Genomic DNA, 21,116 nt, shown 5'->3' on the forward strand with positions numbered 1-21,116 from the left:
TCCTCTGCTCCTCCTGGTGTTGTTTCTTCCTTTTCGGTTTACTCTTCGGCACAATTGGGTTCGGTTCGTCAAGTTCTTCAATGACCACAGTGGGTTTTTTACTAGCATTCACAAATTTTAGCAACTCCTCCGTTTCTTCTTTTCGCTTCTTCAGCAAGGCGGCCTCCTGTGTTATCTCGACAACATATATGTGAACTAGCTTTGTGCTAGTAGCCGCGACTTTGAGAAAAGGACCCAGATGTGCATCGTCAATTATGGGCAGCAATGGGCCTCCTATTTCCACGCCACTACAACCAGCACTGTACGTTGGATGAACGTAATAGAACTCACATATGAGGTTCCTATTGTAACCCAACCGCACTACCATGCCTGCCAGATCTACGAAATCGAACTGACGAATCCAGCAATAGTCAAAGAATGTCAATTGCCCCCCCAACATACTTCTTCTTTCCATTGATTTCGAAGATTGACCCTCCGTGATGAAAACCGACGGAAAACATCCCGGGATGGTCCCCTGTTATGGTTTGTACAGAGTTAGCAAACGTCCAAATTTAAACCAACTTTTTTCACATATAAAGTCCTAAATCACAGTCCAAACAATTTCCCAAACGAGGACATCAAAACAGTTTCACAAATCAACCAATTTTCGGAGCCCTAAATCACAATCAAAAACCTTGAAACCAATTTTAAATTTGAACTTACTATATTCTTCTTCCGGATAGAAGAAATCAAGCAGAGGATCGCGAATGCTCCACGTTTCTGGGTCTACGTCGATTATCTCCGGTCCCCACCCCTTCTACTGTGTCTAGGTGATGCCGGAGGTGATTGTGACGAAGACGATGGCGTCGCCGGCTTCTTTTTTCGCCTAGAAGAACTACGAGCGGAGGACGCTCCAGCAGCACTTCGTCTCCGTTTTGGAGCCATTGATGAAAAGGATTAAAATGGCGTGAAAGGCAGAGGCGATAGACAGAGGCTAATTATTTTGGCGAAATGACAAATTGATGAAGTGAAGGTGGAATTGGAGGGAAAAAATATAGAGAAGTCTGGCGAAATGTTTTGGAATGGCAAAAATTTGTGAAATTTCAATGCAGGTCCGATTGCAATTCATGCGTGTGAAAATAATAGGGGACAACAAGCAATGCAACCTGTCACACCAATTGCAATTCGATGTCCCGTCAACAGTGCTGCAGCTGACACAGCACTGACGGCCATGCAAAAGCCCGATTTTTCCCTTACAGGCCCTGAGGGTCTAATGGTCCGAAAAAACACGATCTGTGATTATATGTTTTGTCAGATCCCTGTGGTGGTATTTTTAAAAGTTAGGGGCCTCTTATGTTACAAGGCGAAAAGTCAGGACCCTTTGGTGCAGTTCACTCATAAATAAAAGTTGATCCATTTTTAAATTTTAAATTTTAATTAAATAACTTTAAATATTGTATTCTTATAAAAAATATTTGTTGGGTCTAAATTAAGAACGTAGCAGTCCAATTTGACCAGAGGAATATCCTATTCAAATACGAAATGTGCCAAAGGAAATCTCTTGTCAACTGAATCCCCACAGTAGTGACAGTGTACTTCGCTCGCAGCATATCAAATATTCGTTAGCACAAGTTTCCAAGAAAATTCTCTCCCCTCTGTAGATTAATCTCGTTTCCTTCTCCACCACTCCTCTTTCTCAATCTCCGACACACAGTGAAAAATCCGGATTAATCGGTGGAAATATGATCGTGAATTCGGATATTTCGGGCGAGGGGAATGTTTTCCCACCGGGATTCCGATTCCACCCCACTGATGAGGAGCTCGTGCTTTACTATCTCAAGCGGAAGATCTGCGGCCAGCGCCATCTTCTCGACGTCATCGCTGAGACCGATGTATACAAGTGGGAGCCCGAGGAGTTGCCTGGTATGTTTCATCGTTCACCGTTCGATTATCATTTCTTTTGACCATGGCTTGTTATGTTTGATTTTCTCAGATATTTATATCAATTGTTCTTGAATGTTCTGTTTGTTGCGGGTTTAGATTTCTTGTTATTATGATTGGAGACAAGTCAACGGTCTATGTGGATTAGTTTGTTTTCGTATTGCATTTTGTGAAGGTCATTTTGTGTATGTAGGAAGTTGTAATCACTACTAAAAGGTTGTGAATTGGAATCTATATATGTTTTATGTGTGATTGTAATCTGTGATACTCCCCCACCCACCAAAGATAATCTCCCCCCACCCACCAGTGGATGACGTGTGTTTTATTGTGAAATTGGTAAAGTAAGAGAAAAAGATAAAATGCTGGTAAATTAGGGCAGTAGTAAATGGAAACATGAGACTATTTTTTTTGGACGGAGGGTGTAGTAAATTTCTGATTTTTAGTTCTGTTTCGGAAAATTCGTTATTGTGCTTCCTACTGACTTCTGACATGTCTGTAATGCAGGGCTTTCAAAATTGAAAACAGGTGATCGGCAATGGTTCTTCTTCAGTCCAAGAGATAGGAAATACCCAAATGGAGCAAGGTCCAATAGGGCAACAATGCATGGGTTTTGGAAAGCAACAGGGAAGGTCCGTGTCATCTCACGTGGGGATCATGCTGTTGGTTTAAAGAGGACTCTGGTATTCTATAGAGGCCATGCGCCTAAAGGAGAGCGCACCGACTGGGTGATGCATGAATACACCATGACTGAAGAAGAGCTGAAAAGATGCCAGGCTGCTATGGAGTACTATGTGCTGTACAAGGTCTACAAAAAAAGTGGGCTTGGTCCCAAAAATGGCGAGCAATATGGCGCACCGTTTAGGGAGGAGGACTGGGCTGATGACAAAGTTGAAGTACCATCTGCAATTGAGAAGGAAATTCTACAAAAGCCAGTGAACGAGATCACACCTATCAATAGTAGTAAAGTAGTTGATTTTCAAGGCCTATCCTCATTTGATTATCTCGAGGAAGTCATGAACCAAATTGTAGATGAGCCCCTCCCTGTTCAGCCACCAGTCGTTGATCATCAGTATAATCTGGAGCAGTTTGCCAGTGAGGACATTTCTTTCGCAGCTCCCCAGCCATTTGTTCAGCAACCTATTGTAGATAATAGTTTTCACCTCACACAGTCGGGTGCATCTCAGTTCCTGACTACCGATGCACCGGAGGCCTCTTCTGCCCCAGTTGCTAATGTGCCAAATTCTCAATTCATTGATGAGTCCTTTCTCGGAGATTTTCTTGAATTGAATGATTTGGGCCCAGATACAACTGCACATAACCCTAGTGAACTTGTTAATGATTCGGATAATCTTTCAATTGATGATTTTGACTGTCTGCTCGAGCTCGAACTGTTGCAAGATGTACCCCTGTTCCTTTGTTATGAGGGGTCTGTTGAGTTGGGACAGACATCTCAACCAGACATGAATAATAACTTTGGAAATGGAGCAATTGATCCAATCTCAAGCTCTTGTGTGAACAACGTCGAGAACACTACAAGCTGCATGCTGCAGCAACAATTTAACAATCACGATGGAATCAGCTATCAGATGAGCGCTGACGACCAAAGTTGCAGTGTTGTAACCGAGGCGCACACAAATCAGGGATTCGCTCCTCCGTCGACTTCAGGTAATGATATTCGTGGAATCCCTACTGAAGCAATTTTTGAGCAGCTACAGAAGCATCGATGGCTTTATACATTTTGATCTGCTACAGAAATGTCTATGACTATACATTTTTATCTTCTCTAAATGCATCTACATTTTTATCTTCTCTAAATGCATCTATTACTATTCATTATGTGCTGCTACAGAGGAATTATATGTTCATTAAGCTGCTTGAAAAACATCTATGGCTTTGTGTATTTTGTCACTACTTCCTATTGTTCACTCTTTTATTCTACTTAATCTAAAAATGAGCTCTTGGTCAGATGGATGGTATGGGAAGACCATGTCATCTTCAAGATGGTGAAAACTCCAAATTATGCCCAAGTGGAAAGTGGGGGAGTTTGAGCCAGTTTCAAGAGCTCTTTTTGTGTTTAGATTGTATACTAATAGTAAAGGATTTTGGCATGTTTAGGTGTTTTACATCAAAATCCAAATTATGGTTCCGTAAATCATTCTGCGGGAGCAGATCAAAATGGAAGAGGCAAACAGGATGATGGTGGTACAGACTCATTGTTCTCCTCTGCTCTCTGGTCCTTTGTGGAGTCTATACCAACAAGTCCTGCTTCAGCTTCTGAATGTGCTTTGGTAAATAAGGCCTTCGAACGCATGTCTAGCTTCAGTAAAGTAAGAATGAATGGCAGGAACTTAAATGTAGCTGCAGGTAATGCCATGGCAAAATCTGGCAAATCTAGAACTGGTCCTGTCTTTCTGTCTTTGTTAGGATTGATGTGTGCTATCCTATGGATGGTGATTATAACCTAACTGATTGATGGATAACACTATTATGTGTATATGTTACTAATAGGGAGTTTTTAGTCCGGTGCCTTGCCGGATCATCATTGGAAATATGAAGGCAGTTTTGAGTTCCAATATAGCATTCTTTGCAATTACTCTATCTAAAATCAACATATAGAGGGAGAGGCAGGCAGATTTCATTTTATAAATTTGGTGTCGCATAGTAATTATGATCTCAAAACATTTATAGTTTCATTCATATTCGTGTATGGGAATGCTTAGTTGGATATCGAGCATCTTTAATGATATAATGCACTTCATTTAGAGTTTGAGATAGTTTTCAAGTTGCACACATAAATGTAGTTATTTCATCTTTGGCATCTTTTGTTCATTTACAGACATTTAAATGATATATTGCACATCTCGCATAGATTTTGAGTTAATTTCCTGCCATTTCCCTTTTAATTAATAATAATGGTATTCAGTCAAGATTGGTTATTTTGTTACGTTGGTATGAAATTTTGTATAAGTTAAATTCTTTTTTTAATTATTTTAATTACAGTACTCACTATGTCCCACAATAGGAGTCGCATTTAATGTGGACATGTGTTTTAAAAAATGTAAAAAATAGTTGGTTGAAAAAGTTGATGGAATGTTGAGTCTATTTTTTTTACATTGGTTTATAATAGAATGTGAGTGGAGTGAGTGAGTGGAATGCGAGACCTACTTATCATTTATGGTAAAAGTGAAATGTGATTCTTATGGTGGGACGGATTGAAATGATAAAATGTAACTCTTATTGTGAGGATGAGTGTGAGTAGTTATTGATAGGGAATTAGTTAGGTTCAAAATTTGCATACGCTAAATTAAAAGGGTTAGACTTAGAAAATTTCCAACCCAATAAAATTTTAGTTCGATTAACTTGAATTCCAACGTGGGATGATCCAAAAACCTGGTGAGCTGCCCCGAGGCGTATCTATATTCTATTCTTTTGATTTTTTGACAATTGGTTGGAATCCTTCAATTTATATGTAATGTGCACGTATTAAATTTTTTACTAATATAATAGATAAATGAATTGGAAAATTTAAGTTTACTGTAAGAAATATTTTGAATTTCATAATATCTTTTAAATTTATTAAAATGAGTTTATATTTTGTTTTAATTATATAAAACTTAAATTAGGGTTTTTAATATGTCTAGATCAACTAAATCATTCAACAACAACTCCAAATTTGTCAAGTGTTATTTTGATCTGATATCAATTATACTAGTAGTAGTTAATCGTTTTTTAATATGTATATTTTAAAATTTCTTCAATTAAATATTTGACATTCTATAAATATAAGTAAGTTTTTTTTTTATCAAGCATTGGAGATATCATGCATATTATTTTGGAGAATTTGGTAGGAGTGTGATCTGCTTAGCATTCCTATATTAGAATCTTCGTTTAATATTGTTGCACACGTTTTGAACTAAAACATATATAGTGTTAATTAGAATGAGACAAAATGAGTATATTAAAGTTTAATTCTATTTTTGTAGATGGTAAAGAATCTAAAGGATACAAGCTACAAGCATCAAGTTGACGTTCCAAATGTTATCGATGTAGAAGAAGAATGTTATTGAAGAATACGAGCTACAAGCATCAAGTTGAAGTTCCAAATATTGTCGATGTAGAAGAAAAATGTTATTCAAGTGATTAAATTCAGTATGAGATAATTTGATTCAAGACCAATTTATTGTTGAATGATTCATTATTAGTTTTATGTTATGTAATCTTGATTTTTTTTAAATGTCTAGTTTGAAGTTTATGCTGGTCATATCATTTACTATATGTTTTAACTTCAGGATATATTTGTATATGAAAAATATAAGATCCTTAAGATTAAAAATTAAGTATATACATTGATAGTTAGCAAGATTAGTTCATTGAGCTAGGTCGAAACTTGAAAGTTAAGGTGTTTTAAAATTTCTGAGCTGATAAAATTTAAATTCAATTAGCCCCGGTTGAAGTAGTGTTGACTAAAAAGTTAATGGACTAGTTTGATTAATATCTCTAGTCATTGATAGGTTTCACATTTTACTAATTTAGTTTGTATGAGTAATAATTTTTACGTTATAATAAAATATAACTTGTTAGGGTTTAGCTTCATTAAGTCAAGTGTTTTTTAATAAGTTTAGGAGCACGTTGAGTCAGGTGTTTTAATAGAATTGGCTGAAAACATAAACGCTGAGGCAAGAGCTACGAAGCAAAATGAATTTTGATGTAGTACGTATATGGTTTGTTTTCCTTCGATATATGATCATGGACAATAAATATTTCATATACACTACACGTCTCTTGAAGATTCAAATGAAATTTGGTATTTCGCAATTTAAAAATCAATCATCAAATTTAGACTTTACTTCTTCAATTCCTTTTATGCTTTTGTTTTCTTCGTGAGGAACAACTGTATTCGTGGTCCGGATTCTTCGGAAACGAAAATAGTTAGTAATATGATTGTTAGTACAATTTTAGTAATATGATATTTTGATTGGAACACTGCAAATTTCTACTTTTGCATGCTACCTTAACACAAATATTTAGACCACCACAGATATCCCACTTTACATCAATAATTCTGCATTAAATTGTTTGAACTATGAAAATCTACGCTTCCCCAAAATATCATTTGCACCATAGCAGGATGAATCCATTAAAGAAAAAGATTTGAGTGAATAACAAGTGGCCAATTAATTACACACAAGACAAGGGAATCAAGACCAATTGCTATTGTGTGTTTTTCCAGTTGAGTTGTGTGCTTCTCTCCATCTCATCACAAGGCAGGTAGTAGCTGATGTGAAACACACACAAAACCCACCACAACTTTGACATTCAGTTTATAGGAATGCACGTTTTAACGTCCTGGCAGCAATGCGCGAGACTAGTTTTCCAGCAAGATCTGCTGGCAGTCTTAGCAATTGCTGTTGTGAATCTTGTGGGAGAGTTTATAAAGAAGAGTGAGACGAAATTAGCAAGAAAGAATACTCGAATGCTGTTAAAAAGTAAACATTGGAGAACCATCCAGCCTAGATGCAAAAGCACCAATTCTCTAATCTGCTGTTAAAAAGTATCATCTGTGTGAGAAAAAAATATGAAAGGCCCCTAGCTAAAACCTAGTTGAGAATATATTTGATGCATGAGTCCTACCTCAGAAATTGCAGAGAAAAGAACTGGCAGCATTTCCTGAGCAGATTTCGATCCATAAGGGAGCAGTGCGACTCCATCTGAGGGTTGTTTCTGGATGTTGACTCCCTGCCATGAGAATTCAGCAATTCATAGAGTTTATTTATTGCCAGTTATGTATTTTTTATATTCATAGTTAAACCACAACTAGTATCCTTGGACCGAGAAAGCAAAAGGAGTCTTTGAGACAAACCACTGCAGAAGTTTCAGTTTGTTGAAGCTCTGAAATTAATAGTGTAAGGCGTCTCAGTGTTTGCAGATTGTTGATATCTTCATCAGTCATGGAGGTCGAACTTGGCCTGAAGGGTAGGTTTCCCCTAAGTGAGTCCAAGGTCGCTAATCCAAGTGCATCCAAGCCCTGTGTGATCGCAGTTATAAACAAGTTGTGAGTCGCATAAAAAAGATAGCCCTTAAAAAGTTAGTACGAACATACAAAGCAACAGAACTGAGAGCAAAAACGGTATATCTTAACATAAAAAATTCTCTATGGTTTGCTAAAACGATCAAGTTATCCTGACTCAAACAAAACAGGTTACAATGAAAAAGTTGGCATGCACATGCAAATTTAACCTCATAAACCTCATAAAGAAGGGTTGTCGGTGAATAATGGAAACCTTCCCTATTCTGTGGACTTTGATTTCTTTGAAAAGTGTACTTAATTCAAAAACTAACATTAATGGATTTTCAATATCATGACATGAAAATACATCTATGAAGTCCAGCGCAAGAGCAATTCAGGAAGATGTCTCAAGATCTAACCTTAGCAAACTCGTCAAGAAGTATTTCTCTCACGAATGCTCCCTGCATATAAATGGAATGGAGCTTAGAGTTCATATAATCTACTTTCTACATTTTGCTAATAACAAGAAGGTAGAAGTTAGAATTACCGTCTCATCCAAAGTAAAGGAAAAAACTTGCTTGATCATCTTCTTAGAGTTGTCTTTTGCCTGTTCTTCAACCAAAGCTCTTTCTGTCCTGGCACGCAATGACTGTGTCTCAAAGAAAATCTTTGATCAGAAATTGTCAACCAGTAAACTCACTCGGTGATTGACTGAGAGACAGTTTACTAGTTCCCAAGGAATTTATCATATTGGGTTTCAAACGCACAAATACTATGACTACCCGAAACTATACAGCTTAAAACATTTTGATCATTACAAGATTGATGCTTTATCAAATTTGCATACAGACTGCATTTTTTTAGTGTGGGAATTATTAAGTTTGAGCACTGTCCTATGAGAGTATTGGAACTGAGGTAACTGAGAGACAATCCCCAAGCGATATAGGTCTCTGATGAGCTATGAGTGGCTTGGTGCTAACTGAAAGAAACCAAAGCAAATGATGTATGCTTATATTGCTTATATTGATTACTGATTGACCATGAAGCCGACTGCAAATTCTCAAATATTATCTTAAATGGATCTCCAAAACTTGTCGAGTGGTTCTATAAATACTGAATTACTAGTATCCAAACACAAAAATTATAAATAACAAAATAAGGGTAGAACAGACTATCTTACGCATAAACGAGGCAGAAGGGTGCAATATAAATTCACTTCTAATGGATTTCTTGTTAAAACAAAGGACATAGTGAAGAGAAGAGATACATGACGAGTAAAATAATAAAGACATGTTATCTCACCTCTGATAAGAGAGACTCCAGTCGATCAATTCTGAACACACCATCCTAGTTAGAAAAACTTTAAGTCAGTATCTTGAATTGATCAACAATGACTTCCAGCTCACACAAAGTAGTTAGTAACGAGCTCTGAAAGACTGAATATCATCCTTCCAGCAGTCAGTATACCTTGTAAAGAAGAGCTTGCAATGAAGAATTCAATTTTGCTGAGCTTCCAGTAAGCACTTTTCTGGCAATCCAAGGGTAAGTATTGCCCAGAACTTTGTAATCTGGATCAGAGCTGATGGCAATTCCTTCTAAAACAGCCAGGCTGGAGCACCCAAAATGTTGAAACAGAAAGCATTAAGTTGAATCCAGATGACTAGAAGAAATATAGTTATCTTGAAACAGTTTTTTACATTCACGGAATCAAAATTTAACAACAGAGAAAATATACAAAGCCACCTTCTAATGACAAGCGAAAAATAAGATGGAATCCTGAACTTGTACTTGTACCTGCACCCATAACAGAGAACACACAATATGATAAAATAGAATATACTCCAAAAACATGAAAAAGACTAATCAAATCTTTAAATAAGGTTATTCAGTATGCTGGCGTGCATAAGTACTTTTGTATCCAGTCACCAGCAATTATAATCACAATTCTAAAGAAGTTGGCCAAGAAGGCATTATCAATTTTCATGGAGTCGGAAACAAACAAAAATGGAAATATTCAGTAGAAGGTGAAGATGTAAGGGAACTAATACATGGCGAATCCCAAATCTCCAAGAAGATCCCCAAAGCTTATGTTGCGAACTCCTTTGTCAACAGCACCTCGAAAGACACCTACATATCATTTCATTTCACATCACAGGAACTGAAACAGTAGCCGAAGAATAATGAGAAAAGAACTAGAAGAAAGGCACTGATTTTAACACAAAGCACTACAGTAGCAAGTATACTACATCTTGGGGCCAAAGAGGACCTGTTAATGCTTTTGTAACTTCTTCCTTGTCAGCTGTTGGTGGAAGAAGCCTGTCGAATTAAGTTTTGGTCATCAATATACTCAATAAGAAGCAAAGTAGCTACTTAATGCGAACCAGGATAGTCAAAGTACCCAAGAGTTACAAAGTCTACTGCAAGAGTATCGTAATCACGGTTAACAAGGTGGAGACAGGCTTCAATAAAGCCATCACGAAGTTCTTCTTTGAATTCACCCATCATTCCAAAGTCTGAGGAGTAAGTTAAATCTTTCAGAAACTAATGAATGCTATGGAACTGAAATGCAACTACATACCCTAATATAGTAGGCTCAAAGACTATAAGAAGACATAACCTATCAGACTGCCACATTCAAAACATAGTTGTTTTCTGGTGAGCTCCTCAAAAAAACCTTGTTTAAAAGAACAATATTGCTTCAGAAATTATATTCTCTTAAAAATAGAATTTTAGCAGTCCTAGGCCTTAGCATTGATTGATACCAGTAGTCTCTTCTTTTTATCTTTGACTGTTGATTGCTTCAAAAATCCTTTAAGTAATATACTCCCTCCGTCCCGCATAAAACGAAGCATTTTCTTTTCGGCACGTGATTTTATGTAGTGTAGTTTTGTGAGTAGAGTGGAGAGAGAATAAAGTAGAGATGATGATGTTTCCATTTTAGGAAATGTGTCACTTTAAGCGGGACATCCATAGTAGGAAAATAAGTCACTTTAGTGGGAGTGTGGGACGGAGGGAGCATAAGATATCTCGCATTTATGTTCTTTAAGTGATAAATCTTTTGGACTCCCAAATTCTGATTAAACTTCAGCGGAGTCCATCTAGGGACTACATCTTTTTTGTTGGAAATAATTTAGGAGAAATAAACTACTTCAAGTTAGTCATGGACAATTATACGCAATCATTTTTAAAGAAGTCAAGGATCCAACATAAGAAGTTATTATCTATATCATTTATTATCATCCTGATAGAAAAATGTGCAGGGAGCTTCACCAGTAAGTAGTAATTACAGATTTTAGGCATTATCAATTAGCGCCCCTCGAATCTCTAGGCAGTCACTTTATCCAACTGAAAATGAGTTTGGTGTATAGATTTAAAACAACAGGTCATGGGAATTTTTCCTGAGCATGTATTTGGTCAGTGCAAGTTGTAAAGACGTACACGATGAAATGAATTCAACTTATGAGCTGGATATGTTTAAGTATAATGATATATTTCTGCATTCTAGATATCCATCATAGAGAAGAGGGGCTTCTAAATTCTGACAACTAATTTTCACTATTGCAAGTACTCCCTCCGTCCACGAAAAATAGGGCACTTTGTGAATGGCATGGGTTTTAATGTAGAATTGGTAAAGTAAGAGAGAAGAGAAAAAAGTAAGAGAGAAGTGGTGTTAGTGTAATGTGGGGTCCATATTATTAGTAAGAGAGAAGGGAAAAAAGTAGGGGAGAAGTTGTTAAAAACTTTTCTTTTTTGAATGTGCCCCATTTTTCGTGGACAACCAAAAATGGCAAATGTGCCATATTTTTCGTGGACGGAGGGAGTATTAGATATTGGTCACTCACCCCCTTAAAAGACCTCATAAGGGGGAGGGTTACCACTCTTATATAGATGAGATAGGATCATCTGTGGGACAATATTTAGAGATTTAACAGCAAGTTTGCTACCCATCATCTTCATATTAAGTTGCAACTCCTCTTTTTATTATGCATAAGCATGTAAATACTGTGCATAAAAGTACTCCCTCTGTCCCACTCAAGATGACCACATTCTTGAGTGACACAGGATTTTAGGTGGAGTTATTGAGTGAAGTAAATTAGAGAGAAAAAAGTAGTTGAATATTTTAGTGAGGAGAGAGGAGAGAGGAGAGAGAGGGTTTATTCCAAAAGTAGAAAGTGCTCATCTTGATTGGGACAAACAAAAAAAGGAAAGATGACCATCTTGAATGGGACGGAGGGAGTACCTAGGTAGGCTAGTTTCCCATCATATGTGCGAAGCAGGTTTCCAGGATGCGGATCAGCGTGATAAAACCCAAACTCAAGAAGTTGATTGAATGAACAATAGACCCCCACCTGTTGGTCATCAATAAAGTAACTGGTTGTACAGAAGTCTATTCAGATAAATAGCAGAGCATACTGCAACTAGTTTCAAGAATAGACCTGAATCATGTAAAGATCCTTCACTTCCGCTAGCTTTTGACCCTGCATGATGCAAGATGATCCATAAACATGACTTTTTCATAAAAAAGGACAACATTTAGAATCATAAAATATCACTCTGATCATTGATTTGATTGAACACTTCCTTATACTGCATACCACAAAAACTGATATATAGAGGAAAACTTCATAGGCGAAGTTCCTGATACCATGTCAATAAATTGATGAGTATACTTGGAAGTAGAATGAAGAAAGTCCTTTGCAGATGCCGAATGCATGCAATAACCCGATCAATAAACAGATTAAAATTCATATTTACATAAACAGAAGACAGAAATTACCTCAACCCATTCCATGGTAAGAACCCTGCCAGTTGTTTGCTCAACATTCATTTCAGGAACCACAACATCATTTATGCTGCCGTATAACTGTCTGATCAAGTAGTAAATATTAGAAATCCTTCTGGAAACTAGCCTTCTGATTTCACAGAAGAGTAGAATAAATGAAAATATTGTTTGAACAAATCAATGGAATCAACAAGCATGCAGATTATGGATCATAACAAAATTATCAACTTATCATCACATATCTTCTACAGATATGTGCAGTAAATGGATCTCAGAAAATTCATTAAGACATAGAGCTTTGTCTGCTAGGTGAGCAGAAGAATCATGTTCCTTGACTCCTTCGACTCAGTAAACTAGTTGCCAATAGAACTAACAGAAGTTCAAGGACTACTTATATTGAAATGAGTGCTAATTTTGATAGCTTCCATCAATCATTAAAAATTCTCATTGAACAAAAGGATCTCTTTTAGAAATCAAACATTGCCAGTCCAAACTACAGTCTACAAGACAGACCTGTGCCACTGGAAGCTAACTTAACGTGCTGGTATAGTAACAAAAGAATCTGACTTGCCTAAATTTTATTCCATTTTTTGCTTCTTGGATGTAATCCATCTCCTGCATTCAATTCGATTACCTGTATTCAATATCAAGCTCTAAGAAGAAGTGTTGACTAGAATGTCAAGAGAGCATCAACCAACAAAAAAAAGGTGTTATCAACTAAAATCAATAATCAAACGTCAAAATAATGACTGTATTTCTAGAGATAATCTCAACCAATACAGCAAAACAGCCAATAAGGTTGATTTTTTCTCTATGGTTGTGCAATATTAAGTTCTACCAAGCCGACATGTGCAATAGCCAAGGAAGTTCCTTTTGGACTGCAGCATATACTGAGACTCAAAATTCAGTGAAGAAGTGAAAAAAAGTAGAATACCCGGAAAAGGCTTGTTGCCCATTCGTCAACCACTGCCTGCAAAATGGTTATCAGGTATTAATTAGATATAATCCACAGAAAGGTATACGATCAAAAAGGAGATATATGATATACTAGATGCAAATTTCTCAGTCACTGAACCTTTTGAAGTCCTTAAATAAGCTGGCGTCTTAAGCTAAACTATAAGATGATAAGATAAGGAATTATCGTGTTCTAGTGACATAAATTGTGCTCTGTAAATCAGATTTGAGAAATGTGTTGGAGATAAGATTAATTCCATATTACCTGAAGGTCTGTGTTAAATCTTCCTACTCTCTTTATAACCCCTGCCAAGAAACGCAAGATCAGTATGTCCAATGAGATTGCAGCTCTAACTCCAGGCCTCTGCACTTTTATGGCAACAACCTTCCCACTTGATTGCAGCCTAGCTTGATAAACCTTCTCCCAAGTATCAAAATTATTTTTTGGAAAATATCAGTTGACCTCAAACTTTAATATTGTGATGCGTTTTACATAAGTAAATAAATAGGATATAGTGTTATAAATTATTCTGATCATAAGTTGAAGACCTGTCCAAGTGATGCTGCTGCCACAGGCTCAGGGGAGATTTCTGAAAATAGTACATCTATTGGTAATCCAAGTTCTTGTTCTATTATATCAAATGCAACTGCTGTGGAAAATGGTGTAATTCGATCTTGTAAGAGTGAAAGCTCATCCAAATATGTGGGAGGTATCAAATCCTGTAAGAAAGCGATAGTCATAGGAAGTTGTAGATGCCTAATAATCACTCTCAAGTAAGGCAATGATAGTAGCAATCTACTAGTTAGTAGAGCTCCATTTAGCAGCACAAGAACTTCAATCTAGAAATTGGTAGGAGCCTTTATGAATGGTAGAATGTAAATTGATTAAATACTGACTTATTTATGCTTTTCTTATATTAAAACCTGAAGAAATTTAGGTACCATGTTTGAAATTTTAAGCTTCAAAAATATTCACATTCAAGAGATAATGGGAAAATTGTAAATCTATTAAGAAACAAAAGATCCAGTGCAAATACATGAGTCACAATTCATATAGGATAACAAAGTTAACTATTTAAAGCACACAGAACTTACTGGTCGAGACGAAATGGCCTGAGCTATCTTGATATAAGCCTACACAAAAGGGCAAGGTTGCATGTTAGATAACTAGCCACATAAATCCGATGCATCATCAAAAAGGAAATGAAAATGGACTTCCAAAACTGGAAATTAATATGGAAGGTTTCTGTTCCTCATCTTATAGCAGTCCAAAAATTATTCAGTGAGTACCAGACTTCCATGCATTTTGCTAGTAAGTATAAAATTTACAACAATAGAATTCCGAGGAACATATACCGGGCCAAGTTGTACTAATATCTTCCTCAATTCAGCAGCTCTGACCTACAATCCAGAAAAACCAAGAGACACTGAATAAGTGCTAACACTAAAAGAATGCTCACATTTTATCAACTGATGAGTTGCACAAATGTAGCGAAAACAGATTCAGTTAGTGTTCCAATAGAAAGTGAATACACCAAAAGCAAAAATACAAGGCAACAACAAAAACTAACAATTAACGAGTAGTGAAAATGAATTCAACTATCCGTTTCACGCATTCGAAAATCACCGTCCAAACATAAAATCAGAAACCTCGAACATGACGTCCGCACGCTCGGTGATACGATCATAATAGCGGAGGGCGAACCAGCGGCCGAGAGTGGTAGCGGTCTGCAGCAAGCGGCGGAGGAGAATCAGAGGCTTCTTCTGATATATGGCGGAAAATCGGGTTTCTAGGTCACTTGGCCATTAAAATAACGAAAATGTACCCAATTTATTATCTATTCCATATATGGGAAAAACGCCAATGACAATGGCGTGTCTATAAGTAAAAACGCCAATGGAGTTGGTGTTTTACTATGCCGTAGAATTTTACTCGTATTTTCTCCAAATACAGATATGTAAAAACACCCCAATTTGGTTGGCGTGTTTAATCTGAAAACACGTTTGGGATTGACGTGTTGTTATGAAAGAAATGCCAACACGACCGGCGTGTTAATATAAAGACGCCATCACGGATGGCGTTTTCCAAGTGAAAAACGCCAACATGTTCGGCGTGTTTATGCAGAATGATATACCAGTCGAGGCTCCCCCAAATCGCGAAAAACTCATACCACACACTTCGCGATTTTCTCCAAAGCAGAGCCTTCTCGTCGGGAATTCGCCCTTCTCTCCGTGATTTCGCCCTCCATTCATCAGTCGGTGCTATTCTTCCCTAAATTTGTATATTTTTTTCGGTTATTAGGCTTATCTTTTACATCAGTCGGCATGTTTATGCAGAATGATCTACATCCATAATTGGGAAGGGGATACGGGGCCTGTTTATGCGGAAACGGCGAGACGATTAAACTAAACCCCAACTATTTGTATTTGATGTGCAATTGATATTCGTATTTTTTCTTTGAGTTGAACTCTTTATATTGGTAATTTGATACATCTTCTTTTTAAAATTAGTTATATTGATAATTTGATACATCCTCAAGAAGAGGATGTTTATATGGAAGAAAAAAAAGGAAGCTTGCAACTGCAAGCCATCTGACCAAAGACGCCAGTTTCATGGGTGTTTTTAGGTAAAACGCCAGTCACGTTGGCGTTTCATAATTGGAGTAATTTTGCTCAATGTTTCTCAGATTGCAACGCAACGTTATGTAATGACTCGCCAATCTGATTGGCGTTTCTGGAAACCCGCCAACACGGTTGGCGTTTTTAGGTAAAACGCCAGTTACGGTGGCGTTTTATAGTTGGAGTAATTTTGCTCAATGTTTCACAGATTGCAATGCAACGTTCTGTAATGACTCGCCAGTCTGATTGGCGTTTCTGGAAACCCGCCAACAATGTTGGCGTTTTTTAGGTAAAACGCTCCAACCGGAATGGATGGTCTTGAAGCAACAAATAGGTCATCATCCGACGAAGCACCATCTGAGTCTGTACTATCCGGGTCAACATCTTCAGAATCATAAGGTGATTGTGGATCAAGAAAGTCGGCTTTATCAGGACCAATTATGGCCTCAACCACATCACAATTGTCACTTTCTCCTAAATGCACGCCTCCAACATCAAAATCTTGTGTTGTATCGAAACATGGTTCTTGGCCTCTCATAGACGTACCAACATCAAAATCTTGTGTTGCAGCGAAACATGGTTCTTGGCCTCTCGTAGACGTACCAACATCATAACTTATGAGATGATGACTATGTTGTTGAGTAATTGCCGAATACTCAACATACAATTCAATTTGACCTTCTGTAGCCATACTCTCACTAAACATTAGTGGCATGCATACTTCTTCTAGTAGAATACCTATAAACGTGACTGAAGATCCATAGAATATATGACGTTTCCATACTATTTGAACTTTGTTTTCAAATATGCTTATCCTCATCCTTTCACAAATTGTTTCCACAAGCTTATCGTAGGAAATACTTTCATCCAACATAATGAATCTTTTTGCAAAAGGAGGATCATATGAAATAACTGGTTCGGGAATTATCTTTCCACCCCAATATAAATTGACACACCACATCATACTATCTGCATTAATGTAAAACACAAATATTGGTAAAAAATATTTCTATTAAGTACACTACAATATATACTATCATAACAACCTATCAAATATAGGTAAAAAATTAGATATACTACAACATATAATACGATAACAATTGGTCAAAATATTTCTATTAATTACACTACAATATATAATACCATACCAATCCATCAAATAATTATATTTTGGATACACTTCAATATATACTATCATAACAATCCATCAAATATTGGTAGACTAATGTTTGGAAGAATGAGTCAAAAATTAGATATACTAACCGATTGGGAGGACTATTGTTTGGAAGAATGAGCCAAAATCGAAATCCACACGCTTAAATCCACCACCTGGTCGACCCGAGCAAGGGAAGTGTTTTCGCATTTTTCCGCCTTGGGGAGGGTTTTCGCGTTTTGGGGAGGGAAATATGGTTCGCGATTTTGGGGGAGATCTGGGGGAAATATGGTTCAACAGAAACACGCCAACATAGTTGGCGTGTTTATCTTAAAAACGCCAATTCCATAGGCGTCTTTAAACTTAAAAACGCCAATATCCTAGGCGTCTGTAACTATTGAACACGCCAACTTTGTTGGCGTGTTTTAATTTAGCTGTATTTGGAGAAAATACGATTACAATACGACGGTTTGTAAAACGCCAACTCCATTGGCGTTTTTACCTATAGAAACGCCAACTCCATTGGCGTCTTTACTTATAGACACGCCATTGTCATTGGCGTTTTTCCCATATATGGAATAGATAACAAATTGGGTACATTTTCGTTATTTTAATGACCAAGTGACCTAGAAACCCGATTTTCCCATATATGGCGGCGATTTTGGATATTTTGTATTCATTCAGTGATTCGGCTTCAGATGAGCTGAGCTGGAAAAGGTAGCCGGAGTATTGCGCCGAAGCACGTCCGTGCCGTCGGCAAGAGCACATCAGCGAGCACGGTGACTGCTCATTGCGACGAGCACCGATAGAGATGTTCTTAGTAACACGTACATTTTAGTATATTTATAATGAATTTTACATTTTACTAATTTTATCCCTCCATTTTATTATTTTATCTATCTCATGTTACTCTCACTTTTATATTTCAACTCGTCCCAAACTATTTTTACACTATTTATATTTTAAATACGAATTATAGTATAATTAATATATTAGAGTTGATTAAGTATTATAGCATCAAGTGTTCTTTTATTACACTTAAAATACTATAATTTAATTATTACATTAAGTCCAAATTAACGACGTAATAAAAAGGGCAAGTAATATAGGATGGAGAAAGTAAAAAACTAATAATATAAAAATAGGATCCATATTTTATTAATTTTTTTCATTTATTTTTTTTTATATTTTTTAAAGTACGGGTTGAATCTAATTTTATGGCATATTTATGATGGAGGAGGAAGTATTATCTAGTAAGGGATACCCGTCACGTCAGTCCAACAAGGGAGTATTAAAAAACACAATAATTAATGGTTGATAAGTAAAGCCAGATTTTTTGGGTTATTCTATGACTTTTCTCAACTATTGATGCGAAGAGTTGCAATTGCGGAGAGGAGAGCTAAAAAACGCATCTTCTTCAGTTTTGATCTCCCTGTGAATTACGATGGAGTTGAAATTTTGATTAAACTGTGATATTAAAGAGAGTTAGAGGAAATTAAGCTTGATCTGATTCTAGCTTTATTCATCAACATTATGCTTTAATTGCATGATTTGTGCAGCTTGCAAGCAATGCATATATCTTAACTTGAACATAAAACATTATATTTATTGTGCATATATAACCCTTAAACATTTAATCATTTTTGTCCTACAAGTCTTTAAATATATATATATATATAGATGCTGTCATGAGGCTAATTTATGAACGAAATGAAGAGATGATACTATACAGTAGTATCTACTAATATTGTTGTCCTAAAACTCGGAACATGGTCTTGCTCTGAGAATTAATTGGAGGAGTAGAAAATGTTGCGTCTCTTCTTCCTTTCATTCTCATCTTGGCGTTTGAAGTGCTTTTGGGCATGACTTGCGACTTGCGTTGGATTTCTTGTACGAACCTCGAATCTCGATATGCTCTTCCAATCCCCTTTTCCATATTTCTTCAATCCTTCCAGAAATAGCCTTTTCCCATAATAAACACACACTTAAAACGACAACAACGAAACTATAATAATTCAATAATACTACTACCTCCTTTCACTAAAAATAATATTGGTAATAAAGGGCACAAATTGACCTCCTTGGAGAAAAAAACTTGCTAAAATTCGATAAAGACTAATTTTAAAGGATTAATCAAAATGAAGAAAAGACTATTTTTTAAAAAGGTATTAATAAACAATAATGTTATGTTATTCGATTCACCTGTGCTCATCTTCAGTCCAAGGTCTAGCTTTACTCATTTTCCTTTTCACGGATTTGGAGCATTCCAAGTAGGCCGGGGACTCAATCTCCCCGGCTTCCATCGCCTCCAAGTCCTTCAAGAACAGAGCGTAGTGGCGTTCAACCTCAGCCGCAGATTTTGTCCCCAAACGAGCAGCGATTTCCTCCCATCGACCAACATAATCCAGAATGCAATCCTCGAATAGCTTGTCCTCTTCCCACGTCCACCTGAACAAATCACTCATATTCATGCTAATGTAATGTATTTAATAATGTGTATTTAATAATGTGAATCTTCGAAAGGATTCTATGTGTATATAGAGTCAATATGGATTAGATGTATTAATGACATCAAACCTTATCAACCACACTATATAAAACTGATTTAGGAAATGAAATTGAATATAAAGAAATTAAATAAAAGGAAATAAAGATAATAGACAAAAGCAAGAATGTAAGAAAATTAAAATAAAAGAAAGATTATAATTTAAAAACCTATCCGTCAAGCACTACGTGGAAAATAATCACTAAAATTGTGTAGATTCAGATACCAATTTTATGATTTTTTACTAAGCATAATACTAATTTAAAAAATTGAATATAATGAAACTGAATAAAAGGACATAGAACATGAACTAACTTAAAATAACGTGTGTAAATAAAACGATAGAAATAATTAGCCAATAATATTAAGACCATGAACTAACCGAAACGTTTGCAATTATAATATTCCATCTACTACTACAGTGATTAGAAAAAAATTACTAATACTCAGATATATAATAACACAACATCTACCATCTAAATTTCTCAACAAGATATAGGGAGCGCGCCAATTGTTTAAATTATTGAAACCATAAGGTTCATTATTATTAAATGAACATAGTGTAATATATAGGACTATTGGATAAAAAAAGGCAATGAGATTATGGGATAATAAGAATAAAAGATATTACCTCGCCATTGGAAGTGCAAAATTTCAACAGAGTAATATGCAAATAATCGTGTAAAAAAAGAGGGTATAAAGAATTGAATGAAAGAGTACATATATAGAGCTGAGGAAAATAAGATAAAAAAGGAAAAAAAAGAAGAAAAGATATTTGCTTACCTGGATGAGAAAGAGATGCTAAAAAATAAGGAAAAAAGGTTACGCGAGAATGATGCGCAACAGCCGTGTTGTGTAGCTCATCCACTTCTTTATTTTAAATTAACACATTATTCATAGAATCATAACATTGCAAAATTCGCAAAATTGGTATCCAAACTAAGCAATTTTAGGATTATTTTCATTTTTCCATATGGGATTAGACGGATAGGTTTTTAAATTTAATCTTTCTTTTATTTTAAATTTCTGACGCTTTTACCTTCTATATTATCTTTATTTCTTTTTATTTACTTTCCTTCCTAAATTATAATTAGGATTACTTTCCTTATGTTTCGTCATATTTCCTAAATTGTTA

The 21,116-nt window shown here is 36.1% G+C and overlaps 2 protein-coding genes across 2 annotated transcripts; one reads left to right on the forward strand and one right to left on the reverse strand.

The window, feature by feature from the left end:
- The first annotated feature begins 1,546 nt into the window (after positions 1 to 1,546).
- LOC121759197 (NAC domain-containing protein 17-like) lies at positions 1,547 to 4,493 on the forward strand. The gene is made up of 3 exons (XM_042154696.1): positions 1,547 to 1,902; positions 2,425 to 3,585; positions 4,036 to 4,493. The coding sequence occupies exons 1-3, from the start codon at positions 1,722 to 1,724 to the stop codon at positions 4,383 to 4,385; spliced, it is 1,692 nt and encodes a 563-aa protein (XP_042010630.1). The 5' UTR covers positions 1,547 to 1,721; the 3' UTR covers positions 4,386 to 4,493.
- Positions 4,494 to 7,032: 2,539 nt separating this feature from the next.
- On the reverse strand, positions 7,033 to 19,901 carry LOC121757775 (uncharacterized aarF domain-containing protein kinase At1g71810, chloroplastic-like). The gene is made up of 22 exons (XM_042153265.1): positions 19,639 to 19,901; positions 15,315 to 15,462; positions 15,021 to 15,065; positions 14,760 to 14,798; positions 14,214 to 14,384; positions 13,930 to 14,082; positions 13,645 to 13,680; positions 13,282 to 13,325; positions 12,705 to 12,795; positions 12,364 to 12,405; positions 12,168 to 12,276; positions 10,326 to 10,440; positions 10,194 to 10,243; positions 9,976 to 10,054; positions 9,671 to 9,721; positions 9,395 to 9,536; positions 9,230 to 9,274; positions 8,475 to 8,576; positions 8,347 to 8,388; positions 7,781 to 7,945; positions 7,552 to 7,656; positions 7,033 to 7,461 (listed from the first exon to the last, which is right to left on the reverse strand). Exons 1-22 carry the CDS (start codon positions 19,899 to 19,901, stop codon positions 7,237 to 7,239), a joined length of 2,262 nt encoding a protein of 753 aa, XP_042009199.1. The 3' UTR covers positions 7,033 to 7,236.
- Between the last annotated feature and the right edge of the window lie 1,215 nt (positions 19,902 to 21,116).

Source organism: Salvia splendens, chromosome 12 (genome assembly GCF_004379255.2).
Source record: "Salvia splendens isolate huo1 chromosome 12, SspV2, whole genome shotgun sequence".
Classification (NCBI taxonomy): Eukaryota; Viridiplantae; Streptophyta; class Magnoliopsida; order Lamiales; family Lamiaceae; genus Salvia; species Salvia splendens.